This window comes from Kogia breviceps, chromosome 17 (assembly GCF_026419965.1).
Source record: "Kogia breviceps isolate mKogBre1 chromosome 17, mKogBre1 haplotype 1, whole genome shotgun sequence".
Taxonomy (NCBI): domain Eukaryota; kingdom Metazoa; phylum Chordata; class Mammalia; order Artiodactyla; family Physeteridae; genus Kogia; species Kogia breviceps.
The window spans coordinates 51,517,723-51,538,894 of NC_081326.1; the positions used below are offsets into that span (position 1 = coordinate 51,517,723).

Sequence of the window (21,172 nt, forward strand, 5' to 3'; positions counted from 1 at the left end):
TCCAATTCTAGGAAGCCAGCAGAATGTTAATCAAAATCTGACAGATATCAACAAAATCAAAATCAAAAACCAATATAACTTGTGAAAACAAATACAAATATTACAAATGTCAGCAAACAGAAACCAATAATGTATCAAAAGAATAACACACTCTAACCAAAAATAGTTTATTCCAGGAACTTAAGGAATTACAAAATTAAGGAACTGTAAAACTACAATATATCAATTTAATTCACTACACTGATAAATAAAAGGCACACAATCATTAACAATATGTGGGTTCTGAAAGGGCATGCAATAAAATTCAGTAGGCATAATAAACATTAAATAGAAACAAACTCAAAGAAGCAACTTTAGAACAATAAAAGCTATTTATCTAAAACTGACAATAAGTATTCTCTTAAGTAAATTTAAAGGTCATTACAATTAAAATCAAAAGCTAAACAGGGATATTTGCAGTCCACATTATTATTCAACATTGTCTCAGAGGTTCTACTTACTAACATCAATAAGACAAAAATGAAATGACACAGGAATGTTACTTCATAAATACTGGAAAAGGAGAGATAAAAACTATTTCCTTTTGCTAAGGATGGAATTGTCTATGTACTTTGAACACTTAAATGGGAGTAGGTAAAAATTACTGAATTATCGAATAAGGTGACTGCTTACACAACAAATAGTCTTTATCAATAAGCAACTAGGAAAGAAAACAGAAAAAACTATATTCCATTAATGAGAGGCAGAAATCATAAAATATTCAAGAATAAACTTAAGTGTAAGATCAAGGGAAAACTATAAAACTCTTACTTAAGGACATAAAAGAAGATCTAAATACATGATGTTCTTGGGTTAAAAAAAAAAAAAAAAGCCAATTTTTCCCAACAAAAAAAACTACCCACTCTAGCAAAAAACTGGAGATTTCTCTAATGAAAGTTTTAACTAGACTGACTCTGGCCAACAGGCCTAGCTAAGTACAGGGGTAAAGGACACCACTGAAAGAAAACAGAGGCATCAGCAAATCACCACATATTAAAAGATGAGACTACAAACTCTTTTCTTTCCTTTGGATCCCAGAAAGCCACAATCAGGCCTTAATACTTCTCAGACAAGAAACCAGAGGACTCCTCTCTGAGGACACCTGCCAGCCCAGGAGATATAACTTACAAAAACTAACATTCAGGTCAGGGGATTCTCACTCAAACATACAGTTGTCACTTAACAGTTGGGGAAAAAAACAAAAAAGGTATATATAGGTATACGGTAGGTCTTTTGATAGAGGATCTAATAAATTATTTTTAGAGTGTGTATTATGTCTTTTCAACTAAATAATTCAAGGACTTTGTAATCCAATTGCTAAAAAGAGAAAACATATGAAGTGCTAAAAGAATTCAGGGATGAGAATGACAACTGAGAACTAGGAAAGAATGCACCTTGTAGAAACTTTCCCAGAAGTCATGCATTCTAAATTATGGTTTCCTTGATGCTTTCTAAGAGGAAAAAAAAAAAAACTTTCCAATTTTACCAGGAACCTAAACAAATTTAAATGTACACTATATTTAGGAAGACGTACACTGCTTTGAACATGTACAAACATACAAAAGAGGTTATTTCAATGTCAAGTTCAAATTGGGGAAGAGAGGGAAGGAAGCTGTTCATATTCTACTGTAAATTAATAAACTGGAAGAGACTTTACTTTGTATACTGAAGCATTCCCAGTGCCTACAATAATGCATAACATACAGCAAGTATTCAATAAACATTTTGAATGTCAAATGAATAGTATTAAATTAGACTATGTGACTGAGTTAGGTAAAGAATATCCAGATTTTAGATTTGTCTTTCTAGACAAAACGTAACAGAATCTTAAAAAAAAGTAAAAGCCCTTAAATTTAAAAGACACAATAAAATGCTAACTATGAATATGCAGAGTATGGATGTGTATGATCATATATGGGCAATAGAGCACACATGTATGTCTACAGGGCATCTGGTTGTGTGCATACACTATCCAGTATATAGTGTATATAGAGTGTATATATATTTAGTGTCTTTAATGAGTCAATAGACAGGCAGAGACTAAACCAAATAAGGAACTATAACAAATTATTCTAAGGTGTCCACAGAAGCTAGACAATAGTACAGGCAAAGGAATCAAAGACGTATTAGTCTTTGCTCTGATTCATATCAAGTAAGCTATCAAATAAAATTATTTTGAGATAGCCTCACCACCAGAGGGCAGACAGCAGAAGCAAGAACGATAATCCTGCAGCCTGTGGAACAAAAACCACATTCACAGGAAGACAGACAAGATGAAAAGGCAGAGGGCTATGTACCAGATGAAGGAACAAGATAAAACCCCAGAAAAACAACTAAATGAAGTGGCGATAGGCAACTTTCCGGAAAAAGAATTCAGAATAATCACAATGAAGATTGATCCAGGACCTTGGAAAAGGAATGGAGGCAAAGATCGAGAACATGCAAGAAATGTTTAGCAAAGACCTAGAAGAATTAAAGACCAAACAAACAGGGATGAACAATACAATAACTGAAATGAAAACTACACCAGAAGGAATCAACAGCAGAGTAACTGAGGTTGAAGAACGGATAAGTGACCTGGAAGACAGAATGGTGGAATTCACTGCTGCGGAACAGAATAGAGAAAAAAGAATGAAAAGAAATGAAGACAGCCTAAGAGACCTCTGCGACAACATTAAATGCAACAACAACATTCGCATTATAGGGGTCCCAGAAGAAGAGAGAGAGAAAGGACCTGAGAAAATATTTGAAGAGATTATAATCGAAAACGTCCCTAACATGGGAAAGGAAATAGCCACCCAAGTCCAGGAAGCACAGTGAGTCCCATACAGGATAAACCCAAGGAGAAACACGCCAAGACACATAGTTATCAAATTGGCAAAATTTAAAGACGAAGAAAAATTACTGAAAGCAGCAAGGGAAAAACGACAAGTAACATACAAGGGAACTCCCATAAGCTTAACAGCTGATTTCTCAGCAGAAACTCTACAAGCCAGAAGGGAGTGGCATGATATACTTAAAGTGATGAAAGGGAAGAACCTACAACCAAGATTACTCTACCTGGCAAGTATCTCATTCAGATTCGATGGAGAAATCAAAAGCTTTACAGACTAGCAAAAGCTAAGAGAATTCAGCACCATCAAACCAGCTCTACAACAAATGCTAAAGGAACTTTTCTACGTGGGAAACACAAGAGAAGAAAAGGACCTACAAAAACAAACCCAAAACAATTAAGAAAATGGTCACAGGAACATACATATCGATAATTACCTTAAATGTGAATGGATTAAATGCTCCAACCAAAAGACACAGGCTTGCTAAATGGACACAAAAACAAGACCCATATATATGCTGTCTACAAGAGACCCACTTCAGACCTAGAGACACATACAGACTGAAAGTGAGGGGATGGAAAAAGATATTCCATGCAAATGGAAATCAAAAGAAATCTGGAGTAGCAATATTCATATCAGATAAAATAGACTTTAAAATAAAGGTTACAAGAGACAAGGAAGGTCATTACATAATGATCAAGGGATCAATCCAAGAAGATGTAAAAATTATAAATATATATGCACCCAACACAGGAGCACCTCAATACATAAGGCAACTGCTAACAGCTGTAAAAGAGGAAATCGACAGTAACACAATAATAGCAGGAGACTTTAACACCTCACTTACACCAATGGAGATCACCCAGACAGAAAATTAATAAGGAAACACAAGCTTTATATGACACAATAGACCAAATAGATTTCATTGATATTTATAGGACATTCCATCCAAAAACAGCAGTTTACACGTTCTTCTCAACTGCACACAGAACATTCTCCAGGATAGATCACATCCTGGGTCACAAATAAAGCCTCAGTAAATTTAAGAAAATTGAAATCATATCAAGCATCTTTTCTGACCACAACATTATGAGATTAGAAATGAATTACAGGGAAAAAAAGGTAAAAAACACAAAGACATGGAGGCTAAACAATACGTTACTAAATAACCAAGAGATCACCGAAGATATCAAAGAGGAAATCAAAAAATACCTAGAGACAAATGACAATGAAAACACGCCGATCCAAAACCTATGGGATGCAGCAAAAGCAGTTCTAAGAGGGAAGTTTATAGCTATACAAGCTTACCTCAAGAAACAAGAAAAATCTCAGATAAACAATCTAACCTTACACCTAAAGGAACTAGAGAAAGAAGAACAAACAAAACCCAAAGTTAGCAGAAGGAAAGAAATCATAAAGATCAGAGCAGAAATAAATGAAATAGAAACAAAGAAAACAATAGCAAAGATCAATAAAACTAAAAGCTGGTTCTCTGAGAAGATAAACAAAATTGATAAACCATTAGCCAGACTCGTCAAGAAAAAGAGGGAGAGGACTCAAATCAATAAAATTAGAAATGAAAAAGGAGAAGTTACAACAGACACCGCAGAAATACAAAGCATCCTAAGAGACTACTACAAGCAACTCTATGCCAATAAAATGGACAACCTGGAAGAAATGGACAAATTCTTAGAAAGGTATAACCTCCCAAGACTGAACCAGGAAGAAATAGAAAATATGAACAGACCAATCATAAGTAATGAAATTGGAACTGTGTGATTAAAAATCTTCCAACAAACAATGGCTTCACAGATGAATTCTATCAAACATTTAGAGACGAGATAACACCCATCCTTCTCAAACTCATCAAAAAAATTGCAAAGGAACAATCCCAAACACATTCTATGAGGCCACCATCACCCCGATACCAAAACCAGACAAAGATACTACAAAAAAAGAAACTTACAGACCAATATAACTGATGAATATAGATGCAAAAATCCTCAACAAAAGACTAGCAAACAGAATGCAACAACACATTAAAAGGATCATACACCATGATCAAGTGGGATTTATCCCAGGGATGCAAGGATTCTTCAATATACGCAAAACAATCAATGTTATACAACATATCACCAAATTGAAGAAGAAAAACCATATGATCATCTCAACAGATGCAGAAAAAGCTTTTGACAAAATTCAACACCCATTTATGACAAAAACTCTCCAGAAAGTGGACACAGAGGGAACCTAACTCAACATAATAAAGGCCATATACAACAAACCCACAGCAAACATCATTCTCAATGGTGAAAAACTGAAAGCATTTCCTCTAAGATCAGGAACAAGACAAGGATGTCCACTCTCACCACTATAATTCAACAGTTGTGGAAGTCCTAGCCATGGCAATCAGAGAAGAAAAAGAAATAAAAGGAATGAAACTGGAAAAGAAGAAGTAAAACTGTCACTGTTTACAGATGACATGATACTATATAGAGAGAATCCTAAAGATGCCACCAGAAAACTACGAGAGTTAATCAATGAATTTGGTAAAGTTGCAGGATACAAAATTATTGCACAGAAATCTCTTGCATTCCTATACACTAATGATGAAAAATCTGAAAGGGAAATTAAGGAAACACTACTGTTTACCACTGCAACAAAAAGAATAAAATACCTAGGAATAAACTTACCTAGGGAGACAGAAGACCTGTATGCAGAAAACTATAAGATACTGATGAAAGAAATTAAAGGTGATACCAACAGATGGAGAGATATACCATGTTCTTGGATTGGAAGAATCAATATTGTGAAAACGACTATATTATCCAAAGCAATCTACAGATTCAACGCAATCCCTATCAAATTACCAATGGCATTTTTAACGGAACTAGAACAAAAAATCTTAAAATTTGTATGGAAACACAAAAGACCCTGAATAGCCAAAGCAGTCTTGAGGGAAAAAAACAGAGCTGGAGGTATCAGACTCCCTGACTTCAGACTATACTACAAAGCTACAGTAATCAAGACAATATGGTACTGGCACAAAAACAGAAGTATAGATCAGTGGAACAAGATAGAAAGCCCAGAGATAAACCCACGCACCTATGGTCAACTAATCTATGACAAAGGAGGCAAGGATATACAAGGGAGAAAAAACAGTCTCTTCAATAAGTGGTGCTGGGAAAACTGGACAGCTACACGTAAAAGAATGAAATTAGGACACTCCCTAACACCATACACAAAAATAAACTCAAAATCGATCACAGACCTAAATGTAAGACCGGACACTATAAAACTCTTAGAGGAAAACAGAGGAAGAACACTCTGACATAAATCACAGCAAGATCTTTTTTGATCCACCTCCTAGAGTAATGGAAATAAAAACAAAAATAAACAAATGGGACCTAATGAAACTTCAAAGCTTTTACACAGCAAAGGAAACCATAAACAAGACTAAAAGACAACCCTCAGAATGGGAGAAAATATTTGCAAATCAATCAACGGACAAAGGATTAATCTCCAAAATACATAAACAGCTCATGCAGCTCAATATTAAAGAAACAAACAACCCAATCCAAAAATTGGCAGTAGACCTAAATAGACATTTCTCTAAAGAAGACATACAGATGGCCAAGAAGCACATGAAACGCTGCTCAACATCACTAATTATTAGAGAAATGAAAATGAAAACTACAATGAGGTATCACCTCACACTAGTTACAATGGCCATCATCAGAAAATCTAGAAACAATAAATGCTGGAGAGGGTGTGGAGAAAAGGGAACCCTCTTGCAGTGTTGGTGGGAATGTAAATTGATACAGCCACTATGGAGAACAATATGGAGGTTCCTTACAAAACTAAAAATAGAATTACCATATGATCCAGCAATCCCACTACTAGGCATATACCCTGAGAAAACCATAATTCAAAAAGACACATGCACCCCAATGTTCACTGCAGCACTATTTACAATAGCCAGGTCATGGAAGCAACCTAAATGCCCATCGACAGACAAATGGATAAATAAGATGTGGTATATATATACAATGGAATATTACTCAGCCATACAAAGGAACAAAATTGGGTCATTTGTTGAGACGTGGATGGATCTAGACTGTCATACAGAGTGAATCAAGTCAGAAAGAGAAAAACAAATATCGTATATTAACGCATGTATGTGGAACCGAGGAAAACGGTACAGATGAACTGGTTTGCAGGGCAGAAGTTGAGACACAGATGTAGAGAACAAACGTATGGACACAAGGGGGGAAGCCACGGGGGTGTGGGGTGTGATGAATTGCACGATTGGGACTGACATGTATACACTGATGTGTATAAAACTGATGAGTAATAAGAACCTGCTGTATAAAAAATAAATAAAATAAAATTCAAAAAGTAAAAAAAACAAGCTGTAAATAGTCTCCTCAAAAAAAATACATTAAATTAAATAAAATAATTTTATTTCCTATGGAAACTTTGCAATAGAAGAAAAATATACTGACCAGTCCACACTGCTTATCTACAGTATTTCAAATGCAGTCATGAACTTTAATTCTAGATTTCTAATCTTTTGATTTAAGTTGGAATTAGTATCCCAAATCATGATTATCAATGACTGAACTAATAAAACCAAGTTTCTGGCTCTCAACTGTGACCCTATCTGCATCCCTCTCCTAGCCATGCATAGTAGTAAACTATTTCCTCCTCCATACTACTTCTGCATCTTATCCTTACTTCCACTGTGACATTATCAATTTATTTGTGTGTGTGGCTACAAAGCATGCAGCAGTATTCAATAAATGTTTGTTGAAGAAAAATAAATCTTTCTTATTCAGTAAAATTATCTCAACAAACCAGAGTCATACTTGTACCTGAAGAATAAAAAAATCCTATCAAGAATGTAAAGCCAACTCCAAAGAGTAAGAACAAGCTTTAAACAACTGTTATCCATTGTATAAACATACTGATTAAGCCTTCTGCTGGCTGCTAGGGTTACAGAAATAGAAGTAAGACCCACAGCCTAGACCAAGTATTGGCAAACTATAGCCCATGAGCCAAATTAGCCTGTTGTTTTTGCAAATAAAGTTTTATTGGAACACAGCCACACTCATTGTTTACATATTGTTAATTGCTGTTTTCACATTACTACAGCAAAACTGAGCAGCTGTGACATAAGACTGTCTGGTCCATGAACCCTATAACATTTATTATCTGGCCCCATGCAGAAGAAGTTTGCCAACCCCCGGCCTAGCAGGAATTCAAAGTTCATGCAGATCTGAGAGCCAATGGTTTGAATATCCCTGGGGGAACAAAGGGAGGACGTCAGGGCAAGCTTCCTAGATGAAATGGTTAGCTGATACTCAAGTGAAGACTGGGAAGCAGCCTGACACACAAGTAAGAGAGAATGTTTCAGGTAGAGTAAATTATGTGGGAAAAGGGCTGGAGGGAAAAGGATACAGAGCATGTTTCAGTAACTGCAAGAGTTTAGTACTGTTAGAATATAGTGTACAGAGTAGTGAAAGACAAGGCTGCAGAAAAGGGCATTATAAGCTGCATTTGCCAAGGTGAGGAGTTTGTATTTTTTAAACAAATATATCACTTTATGCTTATACTTGCCTGCAAAATCAAAATCAAACAAACACACACACACACACAAAACCCCACCTCTGGAAGAAAATACAAGAAACTAATAAAAAGAAGTTATGGAAGGAAAAGGGGTACTGAACACAGGACAGATAAAACTGGGGTCAGAGAGACTTTACTAAATACCTTTTTAAATTTCTTGTTTTTTAAATCATATGAAAGCATTACCTATTCTAAAATTACATATTAAAAAGTGTGGATTTTTTCATAAAGGAAATATTTAAGGAATTTAAATGAGAAGTGATTAGACTAAACAAGCAAACTGGATAGATTATTCTGTAGATGCAACACAAAGGAAAGCTAAAAGGAACAGAAAGTAGTCAGGAAGCTATTGACAGACCACTGATTACTTAAAGCAAATACATTAACAATGTATTGTGTAGCTTAGGACGTATGAAGAAGTATAAAATGTATGACAACAGCTCAGAGCATGGAAAAGTAAAAGGAATAATAATATCATAAGATCTTTACATTTTTAAAAAGTGGGATAACATTAATTAGAGGCAAAGTAGGATAAATTAAGGATGAGTACTACAATCTCTACATTAACCATTAAAAATAATAACAATACAAACAGGTTTAAATAAAAAGCCAAAAGAGAAAATTAAGTGGAATTTTAAGAAAAAAAATTTTTTAGAAGAAAAACTGTGATGCATTAAAAAAACAGGTAGGAAGAGACACAAAGGAACAAAGAGCAGATAGGATAAAATGGAAAGAATTAGCAAATGGTAACATAAACCCAACCATATCAGTAATTACATTAAATATAAATGTACTAAGCCAATTAAAGGACAAAGATTGTCATTCTGGATAAAAACAAGACCCAACTATATGCTCTTTACAACAGACACACTTTAAAAATAACAACACTGACAAACTCAAAGAAAAAGGAAAGAAAAGACAAATACTAATTAAACAACAAAAAAAAGCCAGGACAGCTATATTAATATCAGAAGACTTCAAGACAAATTATTCCCAGAGCCCAGAGATAAAGAGGGATATTTTATAATGCTAAAAGGACACTGCATAGCAGACAAAACAATCCTATTGATAAAATGTCTGCATCCAATTAACATACTTAAAAATACATAAAGCAAAAATTAACTAAAAGGAAAAAACAGACAAATCCACTGTCATAGGATTAATTACTCACATAGAAAAAGCAGTTACATCAATATTGAGATATAAAACATATCAGAGTAGTTGCCTGTTGGTAAGAGTGGAGGGGAATAAGTAAATTTAAGTAACAGGAATAAGGGGAAAAATTAAAATTGAATTAAACAAAATGAAGCCTTACATAAACTGATGATAGGATTCCATATATTAAAGGTATGTATACCTCAATTCTCTAGACATTAGATGAAAAGGGAAAACTAAGTAACAAATTTATTGGAAAATCCTAGTATTACAAATTTTTTTCTTACCAGCATCACTGTTAAATTCATAATTCTTCCAAGGTTATCAACGTAGTAGACACTGTCTTGATACCATGAATCACAGTGTAGGTAATTATACATTCCAAAAGCATGCATGTGTTCCAGTGTATACTGATCATCTCGAAGTTTTACTTCTGCCACAGCTGAAATATAAGAAAAATAAACAAACATCAAGAGTTCTGCCTCAGATTGTTCTTTTCTGCAGAATGCCAACAAGGCAATAAAATCACAGAATACTAATTACCAAGGCCTTCAGGACAATTCACTACATTTTTCATTTCAAAAACAATTTCTGGGCCCCTACTAGGCACTGTGTGCAGAGGATAAACAGAAAGTAAAACTGACAAGGCCCCTGCCCTTACAGAACTCAGAATACAGTGGCCAGAGCAGACAGAGCTCTTCATACCACACTCTTTTCTTTCAGGTACCTCTTCCTTGTAATTATAAATAAACAGAACAGAGAAATCATAAAATTGAAAGATTTCCTGTTTTCTGGGAAAATATTAAGTACACTTTATAAAGTGTGTGCTTTTTAAAATGCTCTACCTCTATCACCTCGCTCATTTTTTACCACACATTAAGAAATAAAGAGAATGTTTTTATTACCCCATAAAATAATTATGGAAATAAATGTTAAGTGCAAATGGTGACTTCTCTAATGCTATACCACATCCTTCCTAAGAGTACAGAACAAAACAGTGATCATATCTGGAACAGAAACAAGGTTTCCTATTTAAAGAACAGTGTATTTTCCACTAGGGCACTGGAAGCTTCCATAACTTTATTTTGCTTTTTTCCAGCTTTATTGAGATGTAATTGGCGTATGACATTGTATAAGTTTAAGGTATACAACATAATGATTTGATATATGTATTTATTGTGAAATGATTATCAAAATAAGTTTACTTAACACCTCCATCACCTCATAGTTAACAACTGTTCTTCTCATTATAAGAACTTTTAAGATCTACTCTCTTAGCTGCTTCCATAATTTTATGTTTCCTTTTTTTTTTATTATTTATTTATTTTTTAAATCTTTGGCTGTGTTGGGTCTTCATTGCTGTGCGCGGGCCTTCTCTAGTTGTGGCGAGCGGGGGCTACTCTTCGTGGCGGTGCACGGGCTTCTCGCTGCGGTGGCTTCTCTTGTTGCAGAGCACGGGCTCTAGGCGTGCAGGCCTCAGCAGTTGTGGCACGCAGGCTCAGTAGTTGTGGCGCACGGGCTTAGTTGCTCCGTGGCATGTGGGATCTTCCCGGACCAGCTCGAACCCTGGTGGATTCTTAACCACTGCGCCACCAGGGAAGTCCTGCTTCTGTAATTTTAAATCTGCCAAGCGTGATCTCTGCCTCCCACTCCTCCTTCCCTTCTATGTAGAGAGAAACTTATAGTTCAGGGCTGACAGTGACCTAGAATTAATTTCTGCTCCAAAAGGAAATACATAAGTAGACTATGCTGGGCCAATATTTTACCTTAATTATGAAACTCACCTTACTGTATTCTGATTGCAAGTATTTTCATCTTTTTTTCCCCAAATGTTCACCTGTTCATATTTCTATTACCTGCCTTGAGTCCTGGCTGACTTACATTTATTTATTCATTCATTTATTCAGCAAATATTTTAATAGGCACAAATGATACAATGATGAGAAAAGAGCACAGAATCTACCTTCTTAACACTTATGATCCAGTGGGGAAATGGACATTAGTCAAATAAATAAATATATAATTAAACTGTAATAAATGTTATAAAGAAAAATTCTTGGATACTGTGAGAACAAATAACACTGGAAGCTGATCTACCTGGGGAGATTAAAGAAGACTTTAAAAAATTTGAGCCAAGTTACAAAGGACAAGGTAGAGTTAAGAAACATCCCTACAGGGCTTCCCTGGTGGCGCAGTGGTTGAGCATCCGCCTGCAGATGCAGGGGACACGAGTTCGTGCCCCGGTCCGGGAAGATCCCACGTGCCGCAGAGCGTCTGGGCCCGTGAGCCATGGCCGCTGCGCCTGCGCGTCCGGAGCCTGTGCTCCGTAACGGGAGGGGCCGCGGCTGTGAGAGGCCCGCGTACCGCAAAAAAAAAAAAAAAAAAAAAAAAGAAACATCCCTACACACACACACACACACACACACACACACACACACACACACACTCACTCACACACACACAAAAAACTACTTATCACAGGCAAAATGAGAGCAGGCAAAAGTAGAAGGAAACACTTGTGTTCAAAAAACTAAGTCAGCCAGACTGGCTGAAATACAGACCAACAAGGAGAACTGCACAAGGAAAGGCAAGAGATGAATAAAGCTAGAGAACTGGGCAGAAGCTGGATCACAAAAGGCCTTGCCTTTATTTATCTTTGTTGATAAACTCAATGTAGTAAGAGCTCATTTAAGAACTTTTAAGAGGGAGAGTAAAGTCCAGATTTGAATGTATAAAAGGTTACTTATAGGGACTTCCCTGGTGGCACAGTGGTTAATAATCCACCTGCCAGTGCAGGGGACACGGGTTCGAGCCCTGGTCCAGGAAGATCCCACATGCCACGGAGCAACTAAGCCCACACGCCACAACTACTGAGCCTGTGCTCTAGAGCCCGCGAGCCACAATTACTGAGCCTGCGTGCCACAACTACTGAAGCCCGCGTGCCTAGAGCCCGTGCTCTGCAACAAGAGAAGCCACTGCAATTAGAAGCCCACGTGCCGCAAGGAAGAGTAGCCCCCGCTCGCCGCAACTAGAGAAAAGCTCGTGTGCAGCAATGAGGAGCCAATGCAGCCAAAAATAAAAAATATATATATATATTTTTTTAAAGTTACTTATAACTACCTATGGAAAACAGACCAGAGCAAAGCAAAGTAAACCCAGGAAGATCCACCAGGAAGCTACTGCAGTCATCCAAGTAAAGGATGGTTGAAATTTGGAGACCTATCAGAGGTTAAATCATAACTTTGTGATGGATTTGACAGAGGCTGAGGAAATTATTACATGACTCAAGGAAGTGTTTATTTTATAAGGAAGCTAAAAATACATATTCACTGATTAGAAGGGAAACAATCATTAATTCTTGTTTTTCTAGCACCACCGTGTGGATTAAACTAGATACTGCAGGAAGTGTACGTGGTAACACAATGGTCCAAAGCAGTAATATTAGGCAATGATACAACAAATACATTTTGTTCATATTTGTGCCAAAGACCCCTGAGCAAACCTGAACAAGCCCTTTGCCTTGGAACAACACCTCATCTGTAACTGTATTGATTCTGGAAAACCATTATTAGGAAACCATGAAATAAGTCTAAGTTTTAGGTTGCTGCATTCTGACAAGATTAATTTATGTAGGTTATTAGGACACAAATGAAGGGCACATTACATACTTGCTATTTTGCAAAAGCTGACAGTGCTCAGAAAAAGGCCACCTCTCTGGCCCCAAATGAGAAAGGAAAAGTTATTGCATTTACCATGTCAATCAACTTGAGTATAAAAAGGCAGGCAGAGAAAAATTAAAGGAGAAAAACAATGTCCAGAATGTGACAGAGCTTAACCACTGATGGGGCTCTTTTGTAAAGCCTAAGGGAGGGGTGGATAGCAAGGAGTCTCCAATCCAGCTTGATCTCTGAAATGATTGAAGAAGAGGAACCTCTTTAACAGAGGGCTAAGAAGCCATTGTAGTAAAATATTTTATTGGTTAACATTATCTTGCATTAGAAATAAAACAGCTTTAGGGCTTCCCTGGTGGCGCAGTGGTTGAGAGTCCGCCTGCCGAAGCAGGGGACACGGGTTCGTGCCCCGGTCCGGGAAGATCCCACATGCCGCGGAACGGCTGGGCCCGTGAGCCATGGCCGCTGAGCCTGCGCGTCCGGAGCCTGTGCTCCGCAAAGGGAGAGGCCACGGCAGTGAGAGGCCCAAAGCCTTCTCTCTTATTCTATGAAAAAGAACCTAGGGCCTAACAAGAAGGGAATCTCCTTTAATCTTTACCTAAATTTCTTATAAAACATGCATGGAACCTCAAAAACCTGTAGTTTTTCTTTCACAAATTATTTATTGAATGTCTACTACGTGCCAGATATGGTGCTTGGCATTGGGCAAATACTGGTAAATAAAACAGACATGATCCCTGTGTCCTAATGGTGCTAACAATGGTCACAATTACTGCTTCTTGTCCTTTCAAAATACACAATTAGGTTGAACCACATGAAATTGTCAATATTCAACTCTTTTGACACCAACTGAATATGACTCAATCTAACACTTACATTAGCAAAGTACAGTATTTTTTTAAAAGGAGGGGAAGGGACAAAGAACGTTAACTCACAAAGGTCACTTCTTAGACCATTTATCTTCTAAAAATGATCAGTCAAGTCTTCTGTTCACCTAGTTACTGAGTTTGCTCTTTGCATACATATAAAGATGTAAAAAAGCAAGAGTACAGGTTTGTGTTAGTTCTGAAGCAAAATGAACAGAACAAGGCAGGGCTAGAATTAGCAGCATTGCTCCCACAACTCTTCTATACAATGCTTCTGCACCATAACACATTGATTTGCTTCTCTTCCCCAAATTTTCCTCCAGAAGAGTAGGCATGAATTTTATAGTAAACCTACATAAATAAGTTACATGGCTCTTCTCTCCCTTTATTCCAATTATAGCCTAAACCTTAGCCAGCTTTTATTCTCCCTGCCCTGAAGAAACAGCCCAGAGACCACAAAGTGCATTAGAAAAAGCACTAGCTTTAGGGTCAGGTTAGCCACTGATGGCTAAGGTTAAGTTACCTAACTTTCTACCCTGATTCCTCACCTGTAATAAAAGTTAATAATACTTACCCTATGAAATTATTGACAAGTTTAAATTATGTGAAGTACTTGCTATGTGATACCTAAGAAGAAGAGTAAGTGTTAATCTCCCGGTTCCTCTTCTCCCTTCTAAGGCTAATTCTCACACAGCTGTTTATGATTCCATTCTCTCCTGCCTCTTCTAGGCCTTTCCTCAGGTTAACTCCTCTCCACTGGCCCCTTCTCCTCCACTTAAATATGCTGAAAACTTCCCTACTCTCAAAACACATGAAAAAGATTTCCTCTTCTTCGCTCTGCACTCATAGCAGAGCTCTCTCCCACCCTGTACTTCTCAAACTTCTCTGAAACAGTCTACACTCCCATTTGCTCATTACCCTCATTAACCCACTTTAATTTTGTTTCTAGCTCTACTACTCTATAAAATTATTTTTCCCTTAAAAATATGCATTGAGCAGCCAAGATGGAATAATAGTAATCAGATTTATCCCTCCCTCAGAAACAACCAGTAAGACAAAATAAAATGAACCAAAATGAAGACAAAATTACATGAAACAATAATTTTCAAGACAACAGGCAACAAAGGATAGTGATCGTTAAGAGATGAGAAACAAATGAGGTGAGCTCTACTACTGCCCCAGCTTAGTGCCATGAGTGAGTTTCCAGCCCACAGCACAAAGAGGGGAAAGTGAGGTAGAACCTGACCAACTCCCTGGGTTGAGGAATCTGAGCTGAAAGTCTGGGGAGACCAAGACAGCTACAGTTCATCGGACAGAGTACCAGAAAAGAGAGAGCCATAGAGAACTCCAGAGAGTCTCTCTCAAATATTCAGCAGAGAACTAACGGCATATGTTTGAGGAAACTACCCCAGACCAGGGAAAGAACCATCTGAACGGATTAGAGGGAACAGTGTTGGGTACTCACACAAGGCTAGGAGCTGTCACAGTTCCCACTAGGCAGACCAGAGCAAACTCCAAATTCATAGGCAGAGTACACAGAAAAGTCTTGTCTTAGTGGTGAGGAATAATCAGCCACAGACTGAGCATTGCTCCAGACAAGGCTAAAAAATCATAAAAGCAACACCTAGTGGAATTAATCTAATTAATCCAAGTAACTGCATCACAAAACAAAGTTCAAGAAGATTTATAAGGATACAAAAATGTCTTACACCCATATGGTAAAATTCACAACTTTTTGCATCCAAAGATTACCAGGCATGCAAAGAGGAAAGAAAACAAAACCCACAATGAGAATACCCAATCAACAGAAGCCAACACATAACTGACACAGAAGTTATAATTAGCAGAACAAAACATTAAAACATTAAAATGTTTAATTAAATTAAACATTAAATTAAAAAATTAAAATAGTTATTCAAGTACCTTCCAAATGTTCAAAATGACAACCAGAGACATGAAAGGTATTAAAAATCATTTAAATCAAACTTCTAGAGATGAAAACTACAATATCTAAGATGAGAAGTACACTAGATGGGATTAATGACAGAATAGACACTGCAAAAAAAAAAGATTAGTGAAATTAAAGGCATGAAAAAAGAAACTATCCAAAATAAAACAGATTTAAGGGACTACCCTAGTGGTCCAGTGGTTAAGACTCCCATGCTTTCACTGCAGGGGACACAGGTTCAATCTCTCGTCGGGGGAACTAAGATCCTGCATGCCATGCGGCAGGGCCAAAAAAACAAACAAAAAAACACAAAGAAAGATTAAAAAAAAAAAAAAACAGAAAAAAATAAAAAGAAAAAGAACATTGATGAGCTGGGGTTAACTTCCAGTAATCTAAAAATGGGTAACTAGGTTCCTCAAAGGAGAAAACAGGGGGAAAAAAAAGGAAGAAATAATGGCTGAAAACTTTCCAAACTTGATGAAAACTATAAACCCATGGATCTAGGAAGTTCAAAAACCCCAAGCACAAGTATCATGAGAAAAACCACATCAACACACAACATAATCAAACCACTCTAAACCAATATGAAAGAGAAAAGTCTTAAAAGCAGCCAGAGAAGAAAAAGATATTATGCATAAAAGAACAAAGATAGGCTAACATACAATTTCTCATCAGAAACAATACAAGTAATAAGACAAGGGGTAACATCTTTAAAGTACTGAAAGCAAAAAACTGTTAACCTAGAATTCTGCACACAACAAAAATATCTTTCGAAAATCAAGGCAAAATAAAAATGTTTTCAGACACACAAAAGCTTAAATATTTCATCACCAGAAGACCCACACTGCAAGAAATATTAGAAGTCCTTCAGGCGGAGGAAAATTATACAGATAAAAATATGGATCTACATAAAGGAATGAAGAGCACCAGAAATATGTAAGATTTTTTTCTCTACTTTTTACTTCTCTTTAAGAGATAATTAACTATTTAAACAAAAATAATAACAATGTATTACAAGTTTATAGTAATATGTAAAAGTAAAATGTACAACAACAATAGCATAAAGGAGAAAAATGGAAGTATACTTTTGTAAAGTTCTTATACTACACATGAAACAGTACAATATCATTTGAATGCACCATGTAATAATTTAAAGATGTATACTATAAATCCTAAAATAACAAAGAGCCATAGCTAATAAGCCAACAAATGTGATAAAAATGGATTCATTTAAAAATACTCAATCCAAAAGAAGGCAGAAAAGCAGGAAACTTCCATTTTCCCAAAGACTAAATGGGACCAACAGACTACCAACAGCAAGATGAAAGACACAAACCTAACAAAATCAATAAACACATTAAATGTAAACAGTCTAATCACAAGATAAAGACTATCAGTTTGAATAAAACAGACCCAACTATTTTTGCCAAAAAGAAATGTATGTTATCAACACAACATTGTAAACAACTATACTTCAATAAAATACATTTTAAAAAACGAAAGAAATGCATGTTAAATACTAAGACACAAATAGGTTAAAAGTAAAAGAATGGAAGATATGTATGTATACATTATGGTAACATTAATTAGAAGAATGCTGAAGTGACTATTTGACTATCAAACAGGAGAATTCAGGGCAGATTATCACCAAGGATATAAAGGTTACTTCATAATGATAAAGTGGTTAATTTATCAAGAGAACATAATAATCAATAATGTTTATGCAACATAAAATATATGAAACAAAAACTGACAGAACTGAAAGGAAGAAGAGAAAAATCCACAATTATAGCCAGAGATTTCAAAATCTCTCTCTCATGCAATGAGAATAAATTCAAAGTAATTATGCTGAGTAAGAGAAGCCAGACAAAAAAGTACATACTGTGTAATTCTATGTATATAATACTTTAGAAAATACAAACGAATCTACAGTGACAGAGCAGTTGTTGCTTAGGGACTGAGAGGGAGAGGGAGGAATAGAGGGCCAGTTACAGAAAGGCACAAGGGAACTTTTGGGGATGGTACCTAAGTTTAATATCTTGACTGTGATGATGACTTCATGACTGTATATGAACACATGTCAAAACTTATCAACCTATACACTTAAATATGTATAGATTATTGTTATAGCTCAATAAAGCTGTTTAGGTTGTGATATAAAATCTTCTATTATTCATCAGTCATGCTGCAGCTCCAGAGAAGAAAGACAGAAAAAGACGGATACAGGACCCACGATATAGAACTAGCAGTCTTAGCAGAGAAAACAGACATCAAATGCTCAAGTGTGATGAAGTCTATGAAGAATCAGGTACTGTGGAAAAGTACAGATTCTAATTTGTACAGATTCTATAGCACAGATTTTTACTAGTCAAGAAAGGAATCTGAGTAAGTAACACGTAAACCAAGATGAAAGAACAGAGTATGATTTAGCTAGGTGAAATATAGGAGGAAAATATATACATTTACTTAATGAAGAGTCTAGGGAAAAAATATAAGATAAATGTCCAGAAGTGGAACTGCTGGATCAAAGGGCAGTTACAATTTTATACAAAAGGTTTTTTTGCTTAGTTCTTTGGAAAAGAAAAAGACAAAGTGACATTTACTGTTTATGTAGCATAGGGGGTTTCAGAACAACTTAATAACATTTAAGACCAGAGAATAAAACTGAAAGCTCCAAGCAATTTGAGACCAGACACCACATCTTCATTCTCACATCCCAATTGGGAAGTTTCACACACCACAGGTGCCCGCCAACAGTCTGAATTAACATGAACCCCTTAGGTTGGTTATAAAAGAAATCAAACTGTCAGGAGGAGTAGCTCAATCACACCTCACAATATCTCTACAAATAGCAGTCTTTAAAAGAATTAACCTCTTCTTCATCATCCTCCTCAAGTCATTAATTCTTAAGGAAAGCTCCTCATGTGAACTATTGCAAAGCCTCCAAGCTGGTCTCCCCATCTCCATTCCCCTCATCTTCCAAACTCAATCTCCACAGAGCCTAGGAGTGAACTATTCAATCCCCAAACCTGCCACTTCCCTTCCAAACGTAAAACCCTAAATGGCACCTCATCACCTCCACTTGTGCATCCCAAACAGAATCTAAGACCAACACTGGTGAAATGAGGGGCGAAAAAGAACAACTCAGTTTTTCATAAAGTTAATGTATTCAATTAAGAGGACTGTTTATTGTGAGATTTTGTTTCCTGCTTTTTTGGTGTCAAAATATCCTTTTGTTTATGAAAGGGTGGGTGAGTACGTGATAGTTCTTAAGAAACACCTGCACTTAGCAATTAAAAAGTTGGTAAATCTATGACAGCTGAGCTTTATTTTTAATTGTAATTGCCCATGGAAAAGTCTGGGAAACACTGACTTACAGGATAAAGTCCAAAAGACAAAACATGCCCTCACCTAAGTCCTCTCATTTTCCCAGTAGATTTTTTGCTCAGGCAATACAGCAATAGTGCCCTGCACACAATCTAATTTTTTCCCTTTGCTCATGCTTCCCATGAATGGAACGACCTCAACAACAAACTCTCTTCTTCATTCACTCAATGTATTGAGTACCCACTATGCCAAGCACAAGAGAAACACCACTGTATCCATGGAGCTCACAGTCTAGTGGAGGAAACAGATATCAAACAAATGTCGAGTTATCGATAAAAAACTATAAGTACTGCCTTCCAAAGAACGGAATGAAGGAGCCCAAAATCGAAGGCGGGAAGCCTAGTCAGGAAGGTACTATAGTTCAGGTAAGAGATAACAAGGATTTGGACAAGGGTACAGGCATGGAGAAGTCAAGATTTTGAGTTGACTAGATTTGCTGAGAAACAATAGGAGATAAAAGAGAAGAAACACACCAAAGATGACTCTCGCATGAGCAATTATGTCAACCTGCACTAGTAGTCCCAATTTTTTATGCTTCCCTGGATTTATTATGCCCTTTGGTTTGAGCTTCCAATATTAACTCTAAGCTTGATTATATGACTTGTTTTGGCCAACGGGACAATAACACACTTACTGCAATCAGAGCTTGAAAAACTCTTCAAGACAAGACTCTTGGAATAACCCTGTGCCAGCATGCTGAAGGATAAGAGACCATCTGAAATCATCTTAAACCAGCCTACAGCCAGAGAAACCCCAAACATATGAGAAAATACAGTCATGACTAGAACCACCTAGCTGACCTGTAGACTTGTAAGCAATAATAACTGCTTACTGTTTTGAGCCACTGAGTTTTGGGGTGGTTTTTTAATGCAAGGCTAACTAACATGGTGGTATCATTCATTTATATGGGGTGGGAGAGAGAAAGGAAGGGAATGAAAAGAAACATCAAGCTCATTTTCTCTTACCCTGATCAACTACCTATTCTTTAAAGCTCAACTTAGATATCAACTTCTTTTGGAAGCATTCCCAGATGTCCCAGGCTGGTTTGGGAAAGATACTGAAACATTATCAATATGTTTTGTACATATCCCTATCACTGCCTTACTGTCTTATAATTATTTGTTTACACCTTTCTTCCTAACTAGACAACATTTTTATGTTACTGGCTGTGTCATATTCATCTTGACTGTATAAGCATGTAACATAAAACAGGCTCTCAATAGAGATTTCTGAACTTATATAATTTATATATTAAATGAATAAACACTTATTTGATTCTATAAAACTTATTAACTCTAGATTATTTCTCAAAGTGTGATCCACTGACAACATGCATCAGAATCAGCAGGGCTGTGTATTAAAAATGCAATCTTTGAGAGCTCTTTATCATTAACAAAAATGCCATTCTTTACCTTGTAAAAACAAGGATGAATATTCCCGCCACCTACAGATAAACAAAACAAGTAGTATAAGTGTGGGTACTAAACCAACTTTTCCTCAAATTTTTCTCGAGATGTAATCTACGATAGAGTCCTTAATCTGATGGCCCGTAGGTAATTGAAAACGCTCCTAACTGCAATGGAGTTTTCTAAGAACTGGGTCTCGGCCAGAGGAAACAGAAGCAGAAGATCCTCCAAAGAGGTG

At 36.5% G+C, this 21,172-nt stretch overlaps 1 protein-coding gene across 3 annotated transcripts in view; it reads right to left on the reverse strand.

Annotated features, from left to right (window-relative positions):
- NUDCD1 (NudC domain containing 1) overlaps positions 1–21,172 on the reverse strand; it is an 82,310-nt gene that overhangs the window by 60,515 nt on the left and 623 nt on the right. For 2 of the 3 annotated variants that reach the window (XM_059043499.2, XM_067018002.1), the window contains exon 2: positions 9,944–10,098. In XM_059043499.2, coding sequence (XP_058899482.1) covers positions 9,944–10,098 — 155 coding nt within the window. Of the gene's footprint in view, positions 1–9,943; positions 10,099–20,940; positions 20,973–21,172 lie in introns of all 3 variants that reach the window. The other variant, XM_067018004.1, reaches the window with a different exon arrangement.